At 36.2% G+C, this 13,192-nt stretch overlaps 1 protein-coding gene across 1 annotated transcript; it reads right to left on the bottom strand.

Moving 5' to 3' along the window:
- Nucleotides 1-690: 690 nt before the first annotated feature.
- Nucleotides 691-2,624, bottom strand: LOC111472577. The gene is made up of 5 exons (XM_023118188.1): nt 2,600-2,624; nt 2,222-2,493; nt 1,918-2,129; nt 1,274-1,523; nt 691-1,192 (listed from the first exon to the last, which is right to left on the bottom strand). The coding sequence occupies exons 2-5, from the start codon at nt 2,480-2,482 to the stop codon at nt 887-889; spliced, it is 1,029 nt and encodes a 342-aa protein (XP_022973956.1). The 5' UTR covers nt 2,483-2,493; nt 2,600-2,624; the 3' UTR covers nt 691-886.
- Between the last annotated feature and the right edge of the window lie 10,568 nt (nt 2,625-13,192).

Below are 13,192 nucleotides of genomic sequence, written 5' to 3'. Positions count from 1 at the left end.
CCATGACATAATGCACACTTCAATTCACTCTCTAACCGATGTAGAATTTCACAATCTACTTTCGTTGGTAGCAAATGCCCTCGCTAGCACACAACTTGGTATCTGCTCTGATACCATTTGTAACAGCCCAAACCTACTGCTAATAAATATTGTCTACTTTGGCTCGTTACATATCACTGTTATCTTCACGATTTTAAAACAGGGAGAGATTTTCATACTCTTATAATGAATGCTTTGTTTCAGTTTCTAACCAGTATGGGATCTCCCGAGGAATATACTAAATGAATTTTAATTTATAAAGATAAAATTGAAAGTTTAAAACGTAATTGTCGATTTGACGTTTAAAGGGAAAACGACAATCCTAACCGATTAGTTCATAGTTAACCTTAACAATTACTAAAAGTGATTAAGATTGTTATGTAATTACTTTTACCTCTCTAAGAATAATCCAAAACACACCCCGAAAGAAAATAAAATTATTTAAAAACAATTTAGATAAATGAGTTAAGTTATGTTCAAATTGGTGGAATAAAATATTATGCATTTTTTAATTTAATGATGATATAAAAAGAACTATTGTATTTACGACCAATTTTAAATTGATGTGTTGAAGTTAACGACTAGCAAAGCTCAAATTCAAATGATGAGACGGAAAAGTCATCTAAGCCCAAACTCCCACTACCATAAAAAAGCTCTATAAATAAAGAAGTCTCCTTCATTTTTGTGTTCGAGAATTCGAGAACCGAACACAATCAAGACGATTAAGAAAACTTGTACATTATTCAACATAACAACGATAGTAAATTATCCACCCTCCCATCTCGACAGACATCGATGAAGTTATCAGACGAGAAGTACCCTTAGTATGGCTTCAAAGGGTTGAGCCTCATGAACTAATAGATGGCGGAGCGAGAAGTGCCCTTAGTATGGCTTCAAAGGGTTCAGCCTCATGAACTAATAAATGGCCACGATTTGGAATCTCATGATATTGAATCCATGTTAGCTTTTGTGCTATAAAACGGTTCAATTCAATGGGAACCATTCGGTCTTCACTACCTTGCCACATATGAACAGAGCCCTTATTATCGGGAAATGGATTGGTCAAGGCCATGAGATCAAACTCCCATTTTCCATAACTACATAGTATGTCTCTATTAAAAGAATCATGTTGACCTTGTTGTAATACTTTTTTCTGAAATTGTTACAAAAGAGAAAAGATTTCAATGCTTTAGCATATTAATTATGTCGAACGTAATCATTTCAAGATACGTACCTGTTCAGGACGTTCTAATAGTCGGTTTAATATGACTTCATCCGAATCAGAAAACATGCCTTCCCTACCCAACTTTGGGAACCATTTTTGTGTCATCCACCAATAGAACAACCAAGGTGTGTAATGTGCAATCCAAAATGTACGTTTGTAAGATGGAGGAAGCTTCCTAAATGATGGTCGAGATAAAGCTGAAGGAAGAGAAGGCCACCAGAAATTGACGGGAGGAACCACCATGGAAGCGCCTAGGAGTCTACAAATATTGCTCCATCAAGATATATTTATAAAAAGCAAATGGTTAAGCACGATAAACTATTTTAAAGTACACTATAGAGCCTCCCTTGAGGTATATGGAGCCCTTGAATAGCCTCCCCTTAGTCGAGGCTCGACTCTTTCTCTGAAGCCCTCGAACAGCCTCCCCTTAATTGAGGCTCGACTCCTTCTCTAGAGCCCTCGAACAGTCTCCTCTTATTTCTCACTTATAAACCCATGATTATTACCTAAGTTAGCCAATGTGGGACTCCCTCCCCGTCGTCCTCAACAGGGATTATTATATCTATATAGCCTATATTCATTTAGATTGTTGTGTTTATCTAGTCTCTATACTTTCAAAATATTGAATTGATGATAGCGAAATAGACAAATACCTATGTGGGATATACTTCAGACAACTCCAAATAGCGTGTGCTCCCATTGAACATCCAATTACATAAAATTTTGTGCCGATCTCCAATCTGTCAGCTAGTTCTTGAATATCAAACGCCTCGGACTTCACTGAACGTGCTGGATACGCATCACTCTCACAGTAACCAGCTCTATCGTAGATCAATATATATACCTTAAGCTCTTCCATAAGTTCCTAAAAATAAAAAGATCGAGTACATTTTAGTGGAGTAATACAAGTCGAGGGAAATATTCGAGCCATGAGTAAGAGAAGGAATAATTTAGTACTTGAGAGATAGGCAAGTCCATATCTTTGCAGCTATCAAGGCCATGGCAAATAATGACTTTGAATTGAGCCTCTTCCTTAGAAACTCCGAGCTCTCTATAGGCTAAGTACCTTCCATCATGGAGTTGTACTCGAGGTGAAGTCATTGCAGGACCATTTGGGAACCCACATTTCTTAGCCGGTGGAGGCTTCAAAAGTGCTCGATGAACAACCCATATGATTAGAGCACCTAATGCAATCGCTACTCCGATTGATATAATCATGTTCTAATTACCTGCAAAAACAAGAACATTCGGTGATTAATGATCAAACCCATCAGAAACTACAGAAAGAGAAGAACGATAATCAATTCGAAACTTAGATGAATTCGGTGCCTTTACCTTCGCTTTTCGAATAAGAAACCCAAGCCAAGAGCAAGAATTTATATGATCAAACGAGTGAGACCAAATAGCCTAGTTGTAACCTTACGTAAAGACAAAGTTAGTTTCAAAAAATTTCACTTTAATTTTCGCCAACTTAGCGTAGAATATACTCCGACATATTCCCTCCCATTACATGCATGAACCATACGTTTCCCATTTCAATATGAACCTTTTCTCCTTTCTCTCTCTCTTACATGCAAGACTTTCCATTCATGTCTTATTCCTCCTCATCCTCTCTCAAAAAAGTGCCAAAACTCTCTTCACCCTCTTCAAGTTGTTTGAGAGGTCCATAACTTCATGGAAACAATATCTCGAAGTGACCTGGTTTAAATAGAATTGAAAATTTCGATCGGGAGGGAGTTGAGATTTTTTTTTTTCTTTTTTTGTTAAATGAGGTCAGAGACGATAATTATATTCCTCATACCCGTCTCCACCCATGACCACACACAAATCTCCAATCACTTATATTGAAAAATGGAAATTATTTGTAACAGCCTAATCAACCCCCAGCAGATATTGTTTGATTTGACCCATACGCCCTTAGCTTCACAATTTTAAAACGAGTCTGGAAGGGAGAGGTTTCCACACCATTATAAAGAATTGGGCTGTTACAAATAGTATCAGAGTCAGACACTGGTCAGTGTGATAGTGAGAACGTTGGACCCCCAAAACTCTCTTCAAATTGTTTGAGAGGTCCATGAGCCCATGGAAATGATATCTCGTGAAGAACTGCTTTAAATGAAATTGAAAATTTCGATTGAGGGAGGGAGTTTAGAGATTTCTTTTTGTTGGCTAAATGAGGTCAGAGACGATAATTATATTCTTCATACCCGTCTCCATCCATGACCACACACAAATCTCCATTCACTTATACTGAAAAATGGAAACTATTTGTAACAGCCTAATCCTATCGATAGCAGATATTGTCTGCTCTAGTCCATTACGTATTTCCCTCAGCCTCATGATTTTAAAACAAGTCTGGTAGAGAGAGGTTTGCACACCATTATAAGGAATTTGACTATTACAAATGGTACTAGAGACAAACATCGGGCGGTGTGACAGCGAGAACGTTAGACCCCCAAAACTCTCTTCAAGTTGTTTGAGAGATCCATCAGCCCGAGGAAGCGAAATCTCGTGAAGACCTACTTCGAATAGAATGAAAAATTTCTATTTCAACCGGCAATGAGGGAGGGAGTTGGGAGATATTTTTTCTCGTTTGGATCGAGAATATATTCTCCGCCCTCGATAACATGCAATGCCCAATCAATTCTTAATGCCCTACAAGTGTATAAATATTCCTTTTATTTATGGTTTGTCTCGTTGTCATGTTGTAAATTGTCATGATTTTTTATTTAATTTATAACTCTCCTCAATTTAATAAATTCATTAAATAAGAATATTATTAATTTGGTTATTAATTTTGTAACCATTTTAATATTAATCTTATTTAATTCCACAACGTTCAATGATTCAAACAATTGTGCATAGATAATGGGTTTGTCTAGGAGGTTGTTTATATCGGAATTTGATATTGGGTGAGAAGTGGGCATCTCCCGCGAGCTGCATTGTTCGCCAATCGTGGGGAGTACTGCCTCATCATTTCTACAAACTTAAAGTCAGGCGATATTTTCTATTTACATTCACGTCTCTTAGAAAGAGCCTTGTCTTATACTCGATTGGAACAAAGCTAAGAAAGAAGGAGGCGGAATGGAGAAAGGAAAGGGACAAGGGCGGTCTTGCTTGTCGGGAACAAGCTTCCCAAAAAGCCAACCCGAGGCCGGAGTCAGCATACAATGATGGTGGGTAGGCCCAAACACCACACTACAGTATAGACGTGAATCCCCCTCGTTACCGTACGTGCGACTCAGGTAAGAGCGTAAGCTAGTGATGCTTTCGGCTACTGGACTCTCGCCATCTAGGGTGCAGCACTCCACCACTTCGCCTAGCAGCACGACGCCTATTACTTACTTCCTTGAAGTCCAGCGCTGGGGTCTCGTTGAGAAACTTATTAAGTCAATAGAAGCTAGAGAGGAACGAGATTCAGAGTAAATCAAATGAACGTACGTTGACCTTGACTTGACAGATTCATCCAATTGAACCCACACTAAAAGGAGGACCACAAGCTCGGGACTCGACGAAAGGCCACTTCGCCAACTGGCATTACCTGCTCTTTCGTCTCTCTCTGTGTGGTCAACATTGGGTGTTTCCGAAATTTGATAGAGTTTTGTGTGTCACATTACATTTCTTGAGTGACATTTTGACGAGAGTCTTTGTAGTGCAAGAGTGAGGTATTCCCTTGTAACATTTTGATTATTAGTGATTGTTTGCTACCCGTAGATGTAGAGAAATTTCTTCTCTCCGAACCACGTAAATATCTTGGTGTCTTTTTGTGTAATTCCGTTCATTGGTGTTGTGAGTACATTCGTTCCGCTCTTGCTACAACAATCGGTATCATAGTTTTGTGGTTGTAGCATTTGGCACAAAACAAGTATATGATCACAATATGAACAAATAATAGAGTAGTATTAAGTTTATAGTAGATTATTTCGAATAATTAATTATGCTTACTTAATGCGTAAATAGAGAAGTTGATAACGTAACGAAATAAACATAGAAGATACACTAGTTCATCTCGATCTAACATCGGCATGACAAATTCTATTTCAAAACAAAGCACCATGACCTAGTAGCTTAGGTTACATCAAAAAATGAATCCTAATCCAAAAGAGACATACACAAAAGTCGTTTTAATCTTCCTCATTGTTGCACGACAAAATAACGCTCTTAAAACGGAAAGAACCTATAATGTCTCATATTTTTTTATAATATTTTTACGTTATGAGATTTAAATGGAATTCGATTAAATCTCATTAGAACGAATTGGGTTTAAGTAAATCAAATTAAAATATAGCCTTGGTCCAATACGAGTACGTATAGTTTATGTTGATCGGACTATGAAGGCTTCTTAACAACATAATTTCCATCTAACGAGCGACGTGAACTTCCTTAATCGATGACGTTTGAACGGACTCATGATGTTTGACCTATGTGACCGTTTCAACAAGCGAATTAGACGCCTCCCTTCGATTAATGACATCTTCTCCAACGTGAGTGATCACATTTCTATATTTCAACACGCCACACCACTCTGGTCACAATCGTCTTCAATGGCAAGCTGCCATCAGCTTTGATTTGCGGCTAGTTCGAGCCCCCACTGTGTCTCTCATCGATCGTACATATTTGCAATATAAAACAAGAGGGATAGGCTTGTCGAGGAAAATGGGTATATAAGTAAGGAATATTATTTCCAATAGCACTAGGCCTTTTAGGGAAACCAAAACTAAATACATGATAACTTATGCTCAAAGTGGACAATATCATATCATTATGGTGGGTCGTGGTTCCTAACATGGTATCAGAGTCATGTTCTTGACCTATCATGTCTATAGAATCCTTAACTGTCGAACAAAAAAGTTTTGAACCTCGAAGTTGTAGTCAAAAGTGACTCAAGTGTCGAACAAAGTGTGTACTTTGTTCAAGGGTTCTAAAAAAGGAGTCGAGCCTCGATTAAAGGGAGATTATTCGAGAGCTTCATAGCCTCAATGGAGGCTCTATAGTGTTACTTTGTTCAAATGGATGATTTCTAGGGAAGAGTCTCACATTGATAAAACAAATTCACTAGAGCTTATGCACAAACTCGATAATATCATGGACGGTGATTTTCATTGAGATTGATTAAAAAATATTGTTGGATATTAATTTGCAATAGATATTTTCAACTTGTGGGACCTCATGTAAGCGTGTGATGTTGTACGCATGAAAAATAATTTATTCATTTTTCCTTCTTTCCATAATTCTTATGATATTCAATCGAGCATTTAAGTATTGAAATGTGGAGTCAGTGTGTACGAAATTGATGCTGATAGTATGTGAAATTGATGTGTATCTGGTAAGGCCTAAGAAATACTAAAGCTATAGGAGTCTGGTGGGTTATGCGTTTACGAAAGTGGTGCACATGGAACTACGTGTAAAATTGATATACATCTCGAGCATATGGAGAGAATTTGAATCCATAGTTATAGTCTAAGGTTCTTACATAGAACCCCTAAAGTTATTGTGTTGTTACATACTTCTCCTCAAATTATTGTATTTTTATATACTTCGGTTATTCGTTTCAGTGTGATTCAATTGAGGGTCAAAACCAACATCTGGTTTTGAAGCTAGGATGCTAAGTTGTCACCACACTAAGTTGTCGAAGGAGATGTGACGTCAATAAATAGTAGAAAGGAGGGGCATGTAATGCTCTAGTACATGCTACTCACGAAAAGTAACTAAGCAGCATGGTCGATAAATATGTGTTTTAATTTACAGACACAAAGTGTGTGGGACACCACCAAGTATGTTGATGGCTTCGAGGACTATAAGCAAAGGATGACTCTTGTTGTCATCTACAAAGCAGACCGAGAGGACGTCCTTCTCATATTGGTAGAGAAGGATTCGGTAAAGGCAACATGAGAGACGCTGCAAACAATGCATATGGGTGTGGAACGGGTCAAGGAAGCAAAGGTGTAGACATTAAAAAGCGATTTTGAGGCTGTCTGCCGAAAGAACGAGATTCTATGGATGATTTTACCATGAAGGTGATAACGATCATCATTGGCACTCGGTCATTAGACGTGTACCGACCCTAGATTCCTACTTAACTTCTATATACATAATGTAATCATTTTATGCAAAAATAATCATATGAATCATAATCATAAAACATAGTCATGGACTTGCATGTTTATTGAAAAGTATTTAAAACAATTTAACTAAAACTAAAATCGACATAAGTAAACTAAAACAGAAATACCTTATACGAACCTATAGTCTACAAATTTAAATACAAACTACCTTATGCATGTGTCATGGTCTTCTAAGTTGCGATGTCATCGTCAGCCGTACATGGAAGCTTTGCTTTTACCTGGAAAATAAGAGTAGCACGTCAATTGAGTATTTTAAAAAATACTCGGTGAGTGATCCCACTATTGGAGTTAGATGCAAGCACACACAATTATGAGTAGGACCTATCATTTAAATCTGTATTCCTTTAGGCGACTATTCTAAGCAGGTTCTAAGCAGGTAATTGGATGTGTATTTACTATTTTACACACGATCTATACGTATGAGTATAGACCTACCAGTTGGTTTGTGTTAAGGATATTTAGTAATAAATTATAGTTTACCGTATATATTATATTTGATATTTTATTATAAGGCAAATATCTTATTATCATAGGTATCTTTCCATTTATTGTTATTTCTATTTATTACTATTTTCATATCCTTGTAATTTATTTGATTATAAATAAGATAACTTTCACACCATTTAAGTGTGGTGGATTAATCAAACATTCACATGGTATCAGAGCCCTTTCGGTTTAACAACCCTGATCCTTTCTTTTCAATGGTTTTTGAATCCTTTAATCTTCTTCTCCACCACCCCTGCTGGTTTTGACGCCGCAGGGGCAGTCTTCATGGCTGTCGTAATCGGAGCCGATTGATTACTCTTCGGCTCCACCCTATTGACCTCCAAATCACCTTTCGTCATACTCTGTACATACAACCTCACCTTTTCCAACCCAATCGGTTTTTCCCCTTGGCCAATATAGTCTCTCTCATTTTCTTCCCAATCAACCTTCATCTTTCACATAAACCTTAACCTAAACCTATCAACCTTTTGCAGAGATTTACCTTCGGAATCTGGGTGCCGCATTGGCCTATTCGTCAACCAAGTTGCCGCCTCCCTTCCTGCCAAAATTGGCTTCTTCGCCCGATGAGGCGACTCTTCCGACTGCCCTTCTCGCCAAAATTGGCTCCTTCGCCCAATGTGGCGACTCTTCCGGCTTCAACATTGTCTTTGTCCCTTGCTCTAGGTTTCCCCTTCTACTTCTTGGGGTTAGAAATATTCTCACCAGAGCCAAGGCAGCATCGTCGCTAAGCGACAATCCCTCTTCATGGGTTAGACATATTCTCGCCGAAGCCAAGGCAGCATCGCCGCTGAGCGGCGATCCCTCTGCAATTTTTGATGGCCAAGAACCGGGTTGTTAGCATCTTCATGAAAAGTGTTTCTCAACCTCTTTGAATTTTTCAGATTCAAGCTTCACGTTCGTTTAAATCCGACGCTTAGCTTGCGGTGGGGTGTTAAGGATATTTAGTAATAAATTATAGTTTACCGTATATATTATATTTGATATTTTATTATAAGGCAAATATCTTATTATCATAGGTATCTTTCCATTTATTGTTATTTCTATTTATTACTATTTTCATATCCTTGTAATTTATTTGATTATAAATAAGATAACTTTCACACCATTTAAGTGTGGTGGATTAATCAAACATTCACATGGTATCAGAGCCCTTTCGGTTTAACAACCCTGATCCTTTCTTTTCAATGGTTTTTGAATCCTTTAATCTTCTTCTCCACCACCCCTGCTGGTTTTGACGCCGCAGGGGCAGTCTTCATGGCTGTCGTAATCGGAGCCGATTGATTACTCTTCGGCTCCACCCTATTGACCTCCAAATCACCTTTCGTCATACTCTGTACATACAACCTCACCTTTTCCAACCCAATCGGTTTTCCCCTTGGCCAATATAGTCTCTCTCATTTTCTTCCCAATCAACCTTCATCCTTCACATAAACCTTAACCTAAACCTATCAACCTTTTGCAGAGATTTACCTTCGGAATCTGGGTGCCGCATTGGCCTATTCGTCAACCAAGTTGCCGCCTCCCTTCCTGCCAAAATTGGCTTCTTCGCCCGATGAGGCGACTCTTCCGACTGCCCTTCTCGCCAAAATTGGCTCCTTCGCCCAATGTGGCGACTCTTCCGGCTTCAACATTGTCTTTGTCCCTTGCTCTAGGTTTCCCCTTCTACTTCTTGGGGTTAGAAATATTCTCACCAGAGCCAAGGCAGCATCGTCGCTAAGCGACAATCCCTCTTCATGGGTTAGACATATTCTCGCCGAAGCCAAGGCAGCATCGCCGCTGAGCGGCGATCCCTCTGCAATTTTTGATGGCCAAGAACCGGGTTGTTAGCATCTTCATGAAAAGTGTTTCTCAACCTCTTTGAATTTTTCAGATTCAAGCTTCACGTTCGTTTAAATCCGACGCTTAGCTTGCGGTGGGGTGTTAAGGATATTTAGTAATAAATTATAGTTTACCGTATATATTATATTTGATATTTTATTATAAGGCAAATATCTTATTATCATAGGTATCTTTCCATTTATTGTTATTTCTATTTATTACTATTTCCATATCCTTGTAATTTATTTGATTATAAATAAGATAACTTTCACACCATTTAAGTGTGGTGGATTAATCAAACATTCACAGTTTGCACACCACTTGGGCCCCTTTCCTCGTCAAGCCAGTATGCTCTGGTGCTGTTGCCACACACCTGGTAGGGATAGTGACTGTCGCAGCATTATGATAAACATAATGATCGTTTTCCTGCCTCATAATGTACGCGTCTGTACCATCGTAAAAGGGAAAATTCTCTAATGCATGAGGTCCCAACATTTTTTGTTTATTAAACCATGTAAATCTACCCTTTCATTTTTCCTTCATATCATATCATTTTACAATATAGCGTTAAAGACATGCATCATGTTGAATACCGTATCATTTATATCATACATCGTATTATGTCATATCATGCACATAACACGTTCTTCTACATATCATATTATATCATGTACGTACCATATCATAAAGCATGTCACAACATGTAGTATATCGCAAAACGTGTTAAACTATAACATATATCATATCATTAGCACATTATATCATAACACGTGTCAAAACATTAACATATTATATCACAAACATATCATATTCATATCATTTCATAAACATTTCACACATAACAAGGATATGACACGTGCAGAACCACGTGACACTTGTCATAACACAAACATAAACTTCTAACCATATCGATAGTAAACCCACTTACTTGGTTGACCTTAACCAAAATTCTATTTAACTCCAAATTTGCTTACTTTCGTCCTTCGAATTTGTTCTCAATTTATGTCGGGATTTCACCTATTTTGAATATTTACTTAATTTCTCTAGTAAAAATTGAATTCTATGTTTTCATTATTTCTAAATTATGTTTTCGATTTTTTTTAATGTTTATTGATGTTAGATGTGATTTTCTGGAATTCATATAAAATTATTGTCATTTAATTTTTAATCCAAAGATAAATAATTGCAACCAAATTAGAATAACTTAGATATAACTTTGATCCTAAAAACTCCTACTTCTTTCCCCACGTAAATCTACTGCATCTATTAGTAAATTTGAAGGTCATTTTTGTTTTTGGTTCTATTACATCTATTGGTAAATTTGGAGGTCATTTTTGTTTCTGTTACATCTATTGGTAAATATGAAGGCCATTTTTGTTTTTGTCAAATCTGAAGTCATTTTTTGTTCTATTATTGGTAAATTTGGAGGTCATTTTTGTTTCTGCTACATCTATTGGTGAATATGAAGGTCATTTTTGTTTTTGGTTCTATTACATCTATTGGTAAATTTGGAGGTCATTTTTGTTTCTGCTACATCTATTGGTGAATATGAAGGTCATTTTTGTTTTTGACAAATCTGAAGTCATTTTTTGTTCTATTATTGGTAAATTTGGAGGCCATTTTTGTTTCTTCTACATCTATTGGTAAATATGGAGGCCATTTTTGTTTTTGTCAAACATCTATTGAAAAATATGAAGGCCATTTTTGTTTTTGGCAAATCTGAAGTCATTTTTTGTTCTATTACATTTATGGGTAAATTTGGAGGTCATTTTTGTGTCTGCTACATCTATTGGTAAATATGAAGGTCATTTTTTGTTTTTGGCAAATCTGAAGTCATTTTTAGTTCTATTACATCTATTGGTAAATTTGGAGGTCATTTTTGTTTCTGCTACATCTATTGGTAAATATGAAGGTCATTTTTGTTTTTGGCAAATCTGAAGTCATTTCTTGTTCTATTATTGGTAAATTTGGAGGCCATTTCTGTTTCTTCTACATCTATTGGTAAATATGGAGGCCATTTTTGTTTTTGTCAAATCTGAAGTCATTTTTTGTTCTATTATTGGTAAATTTGAAGGTGATTTTTGTTTCTGTTACATCGGGTAAATATGAAGGCCATTTTTATTTTTGTCAAATCTGAAGTCATTTTTTGTTCTATTACATCTATGGGTAAATTTGGAGGTCATTTTTGTGTCTGCTACATCTATTGGTAAATATGGAGGCCATTTTTGTTTTTGTCAAACATCTATTGGTAAATATGAAGGTCATTTTTGTTTTTGACAAATCTGAAGTCATTTTTTGTTCTATTATTGGTAAATTTGGAGGCCATTTCTGTTTCTTCTACATCTATTGGTAAATATGGAGGCCATTTTTGTTTTTGTCAAATCTGAAGTCATTTTTTGTTCTATTATTGGTAAATTTGAAGGTGATTTTTGTTTCTGTTACATGGGGTAAATATGAAGGCCATTTTTATTTTTGTCAAATCTGAAGTCATTTTTTGTTCTATTACATCTATGGGTAAATTTGGAGGTCATTTTTGTGTCTGCTACATCTATTGGTAAATATGGAGGCCATTTTTGTTTTTGTCAAACATCTATTGGTAAATATGAAGGTCATTTTTGTTTTTGACAAATCTGAAGTCATTTCTTGTTCTATTATTGGTAAATTTGGAGGCCATTTCTGTTTCTTCTACATCTATTGGTAAATATGGAGGCCATTTTTGTTTTTGTCAAATCTGAAGTCATTTTTTGTTCTATTATTGGTAAATTTGAAGGTGATTTTTGTTTCTGTTACATCGGGTAAATATGAAGGCCATTTTTATTTTTGTCAAATCTGAAGTCATTTTTTGTTCTATTACATCTATGGGTAAATTTGGAGGTCATTTTTGTGTCTGCTACATCTATTGGTAAATATGGAGGCCATTTTTGTTTTTGTCAAACATCTATTGGTAAATATGAAGGTCATTTTTGTTTTTGACAAATCTGAAGTCATTTTTTGTTCTATTATTGGTAAATTTGGAGGCCATTTCTGTTTCTTCTACATCTATTGGTAAATATGGAGGCCATTTTTGTTTTTGTCAAATCTGAAGTCATTTTTTGTTCTATTATTGGTAAATTTGAAGGTGATTTTTGTTTCTGTTACATGGGGTAAATATGAAGGCCATTTTTATTTTTGTCAAATCTGAAGTCATTTTTTGTTTTATTACATTTATGGGTAAATTTGGAGGTCATTTTTGTGTCTGCTACATCTATTGGTAAATATGAAGGCCATTTTTGTTTTTGGCAAATCTGAAGTCATTTTTGGTTCTATTACATCTATTGGTAAATTTAGAGGTCATTTTTGTTTCTGTTACATCTATTGGTAAATTTAGAGGTCATTTTTGTTTCTGTTATATCTATTAGTAGATATGAAGGCCATTTTTGTTTTTGGCAAATCTGAAGTCATTTTTTGTTCTATTAATTTATTGGTAAATTTGAAGGTC

The sequence above is a fragment of the Cucurbita maxima genome, unplaced genomic scaffold (assembly GCF_002738345.1).
Source record: "Cucurbita maxima cultivar Rimu unplaced genomic scaffold, Cmax_1.0 Cma_Scf00079, whole genome shotgun sequence".
Lineage (NCBI taxonomy): Eukaryota > Viridiplantae > Streptophyta > Magnoliopsida > Cucurbitales > Cucurbitaceae > Cucurbita > Cucurbita maxima.
The sequence above is the reverse complement of the archived record's forward strand: the minus strand, read 5'-3'. Positions and strand labels throughout refer to the sequence as shown.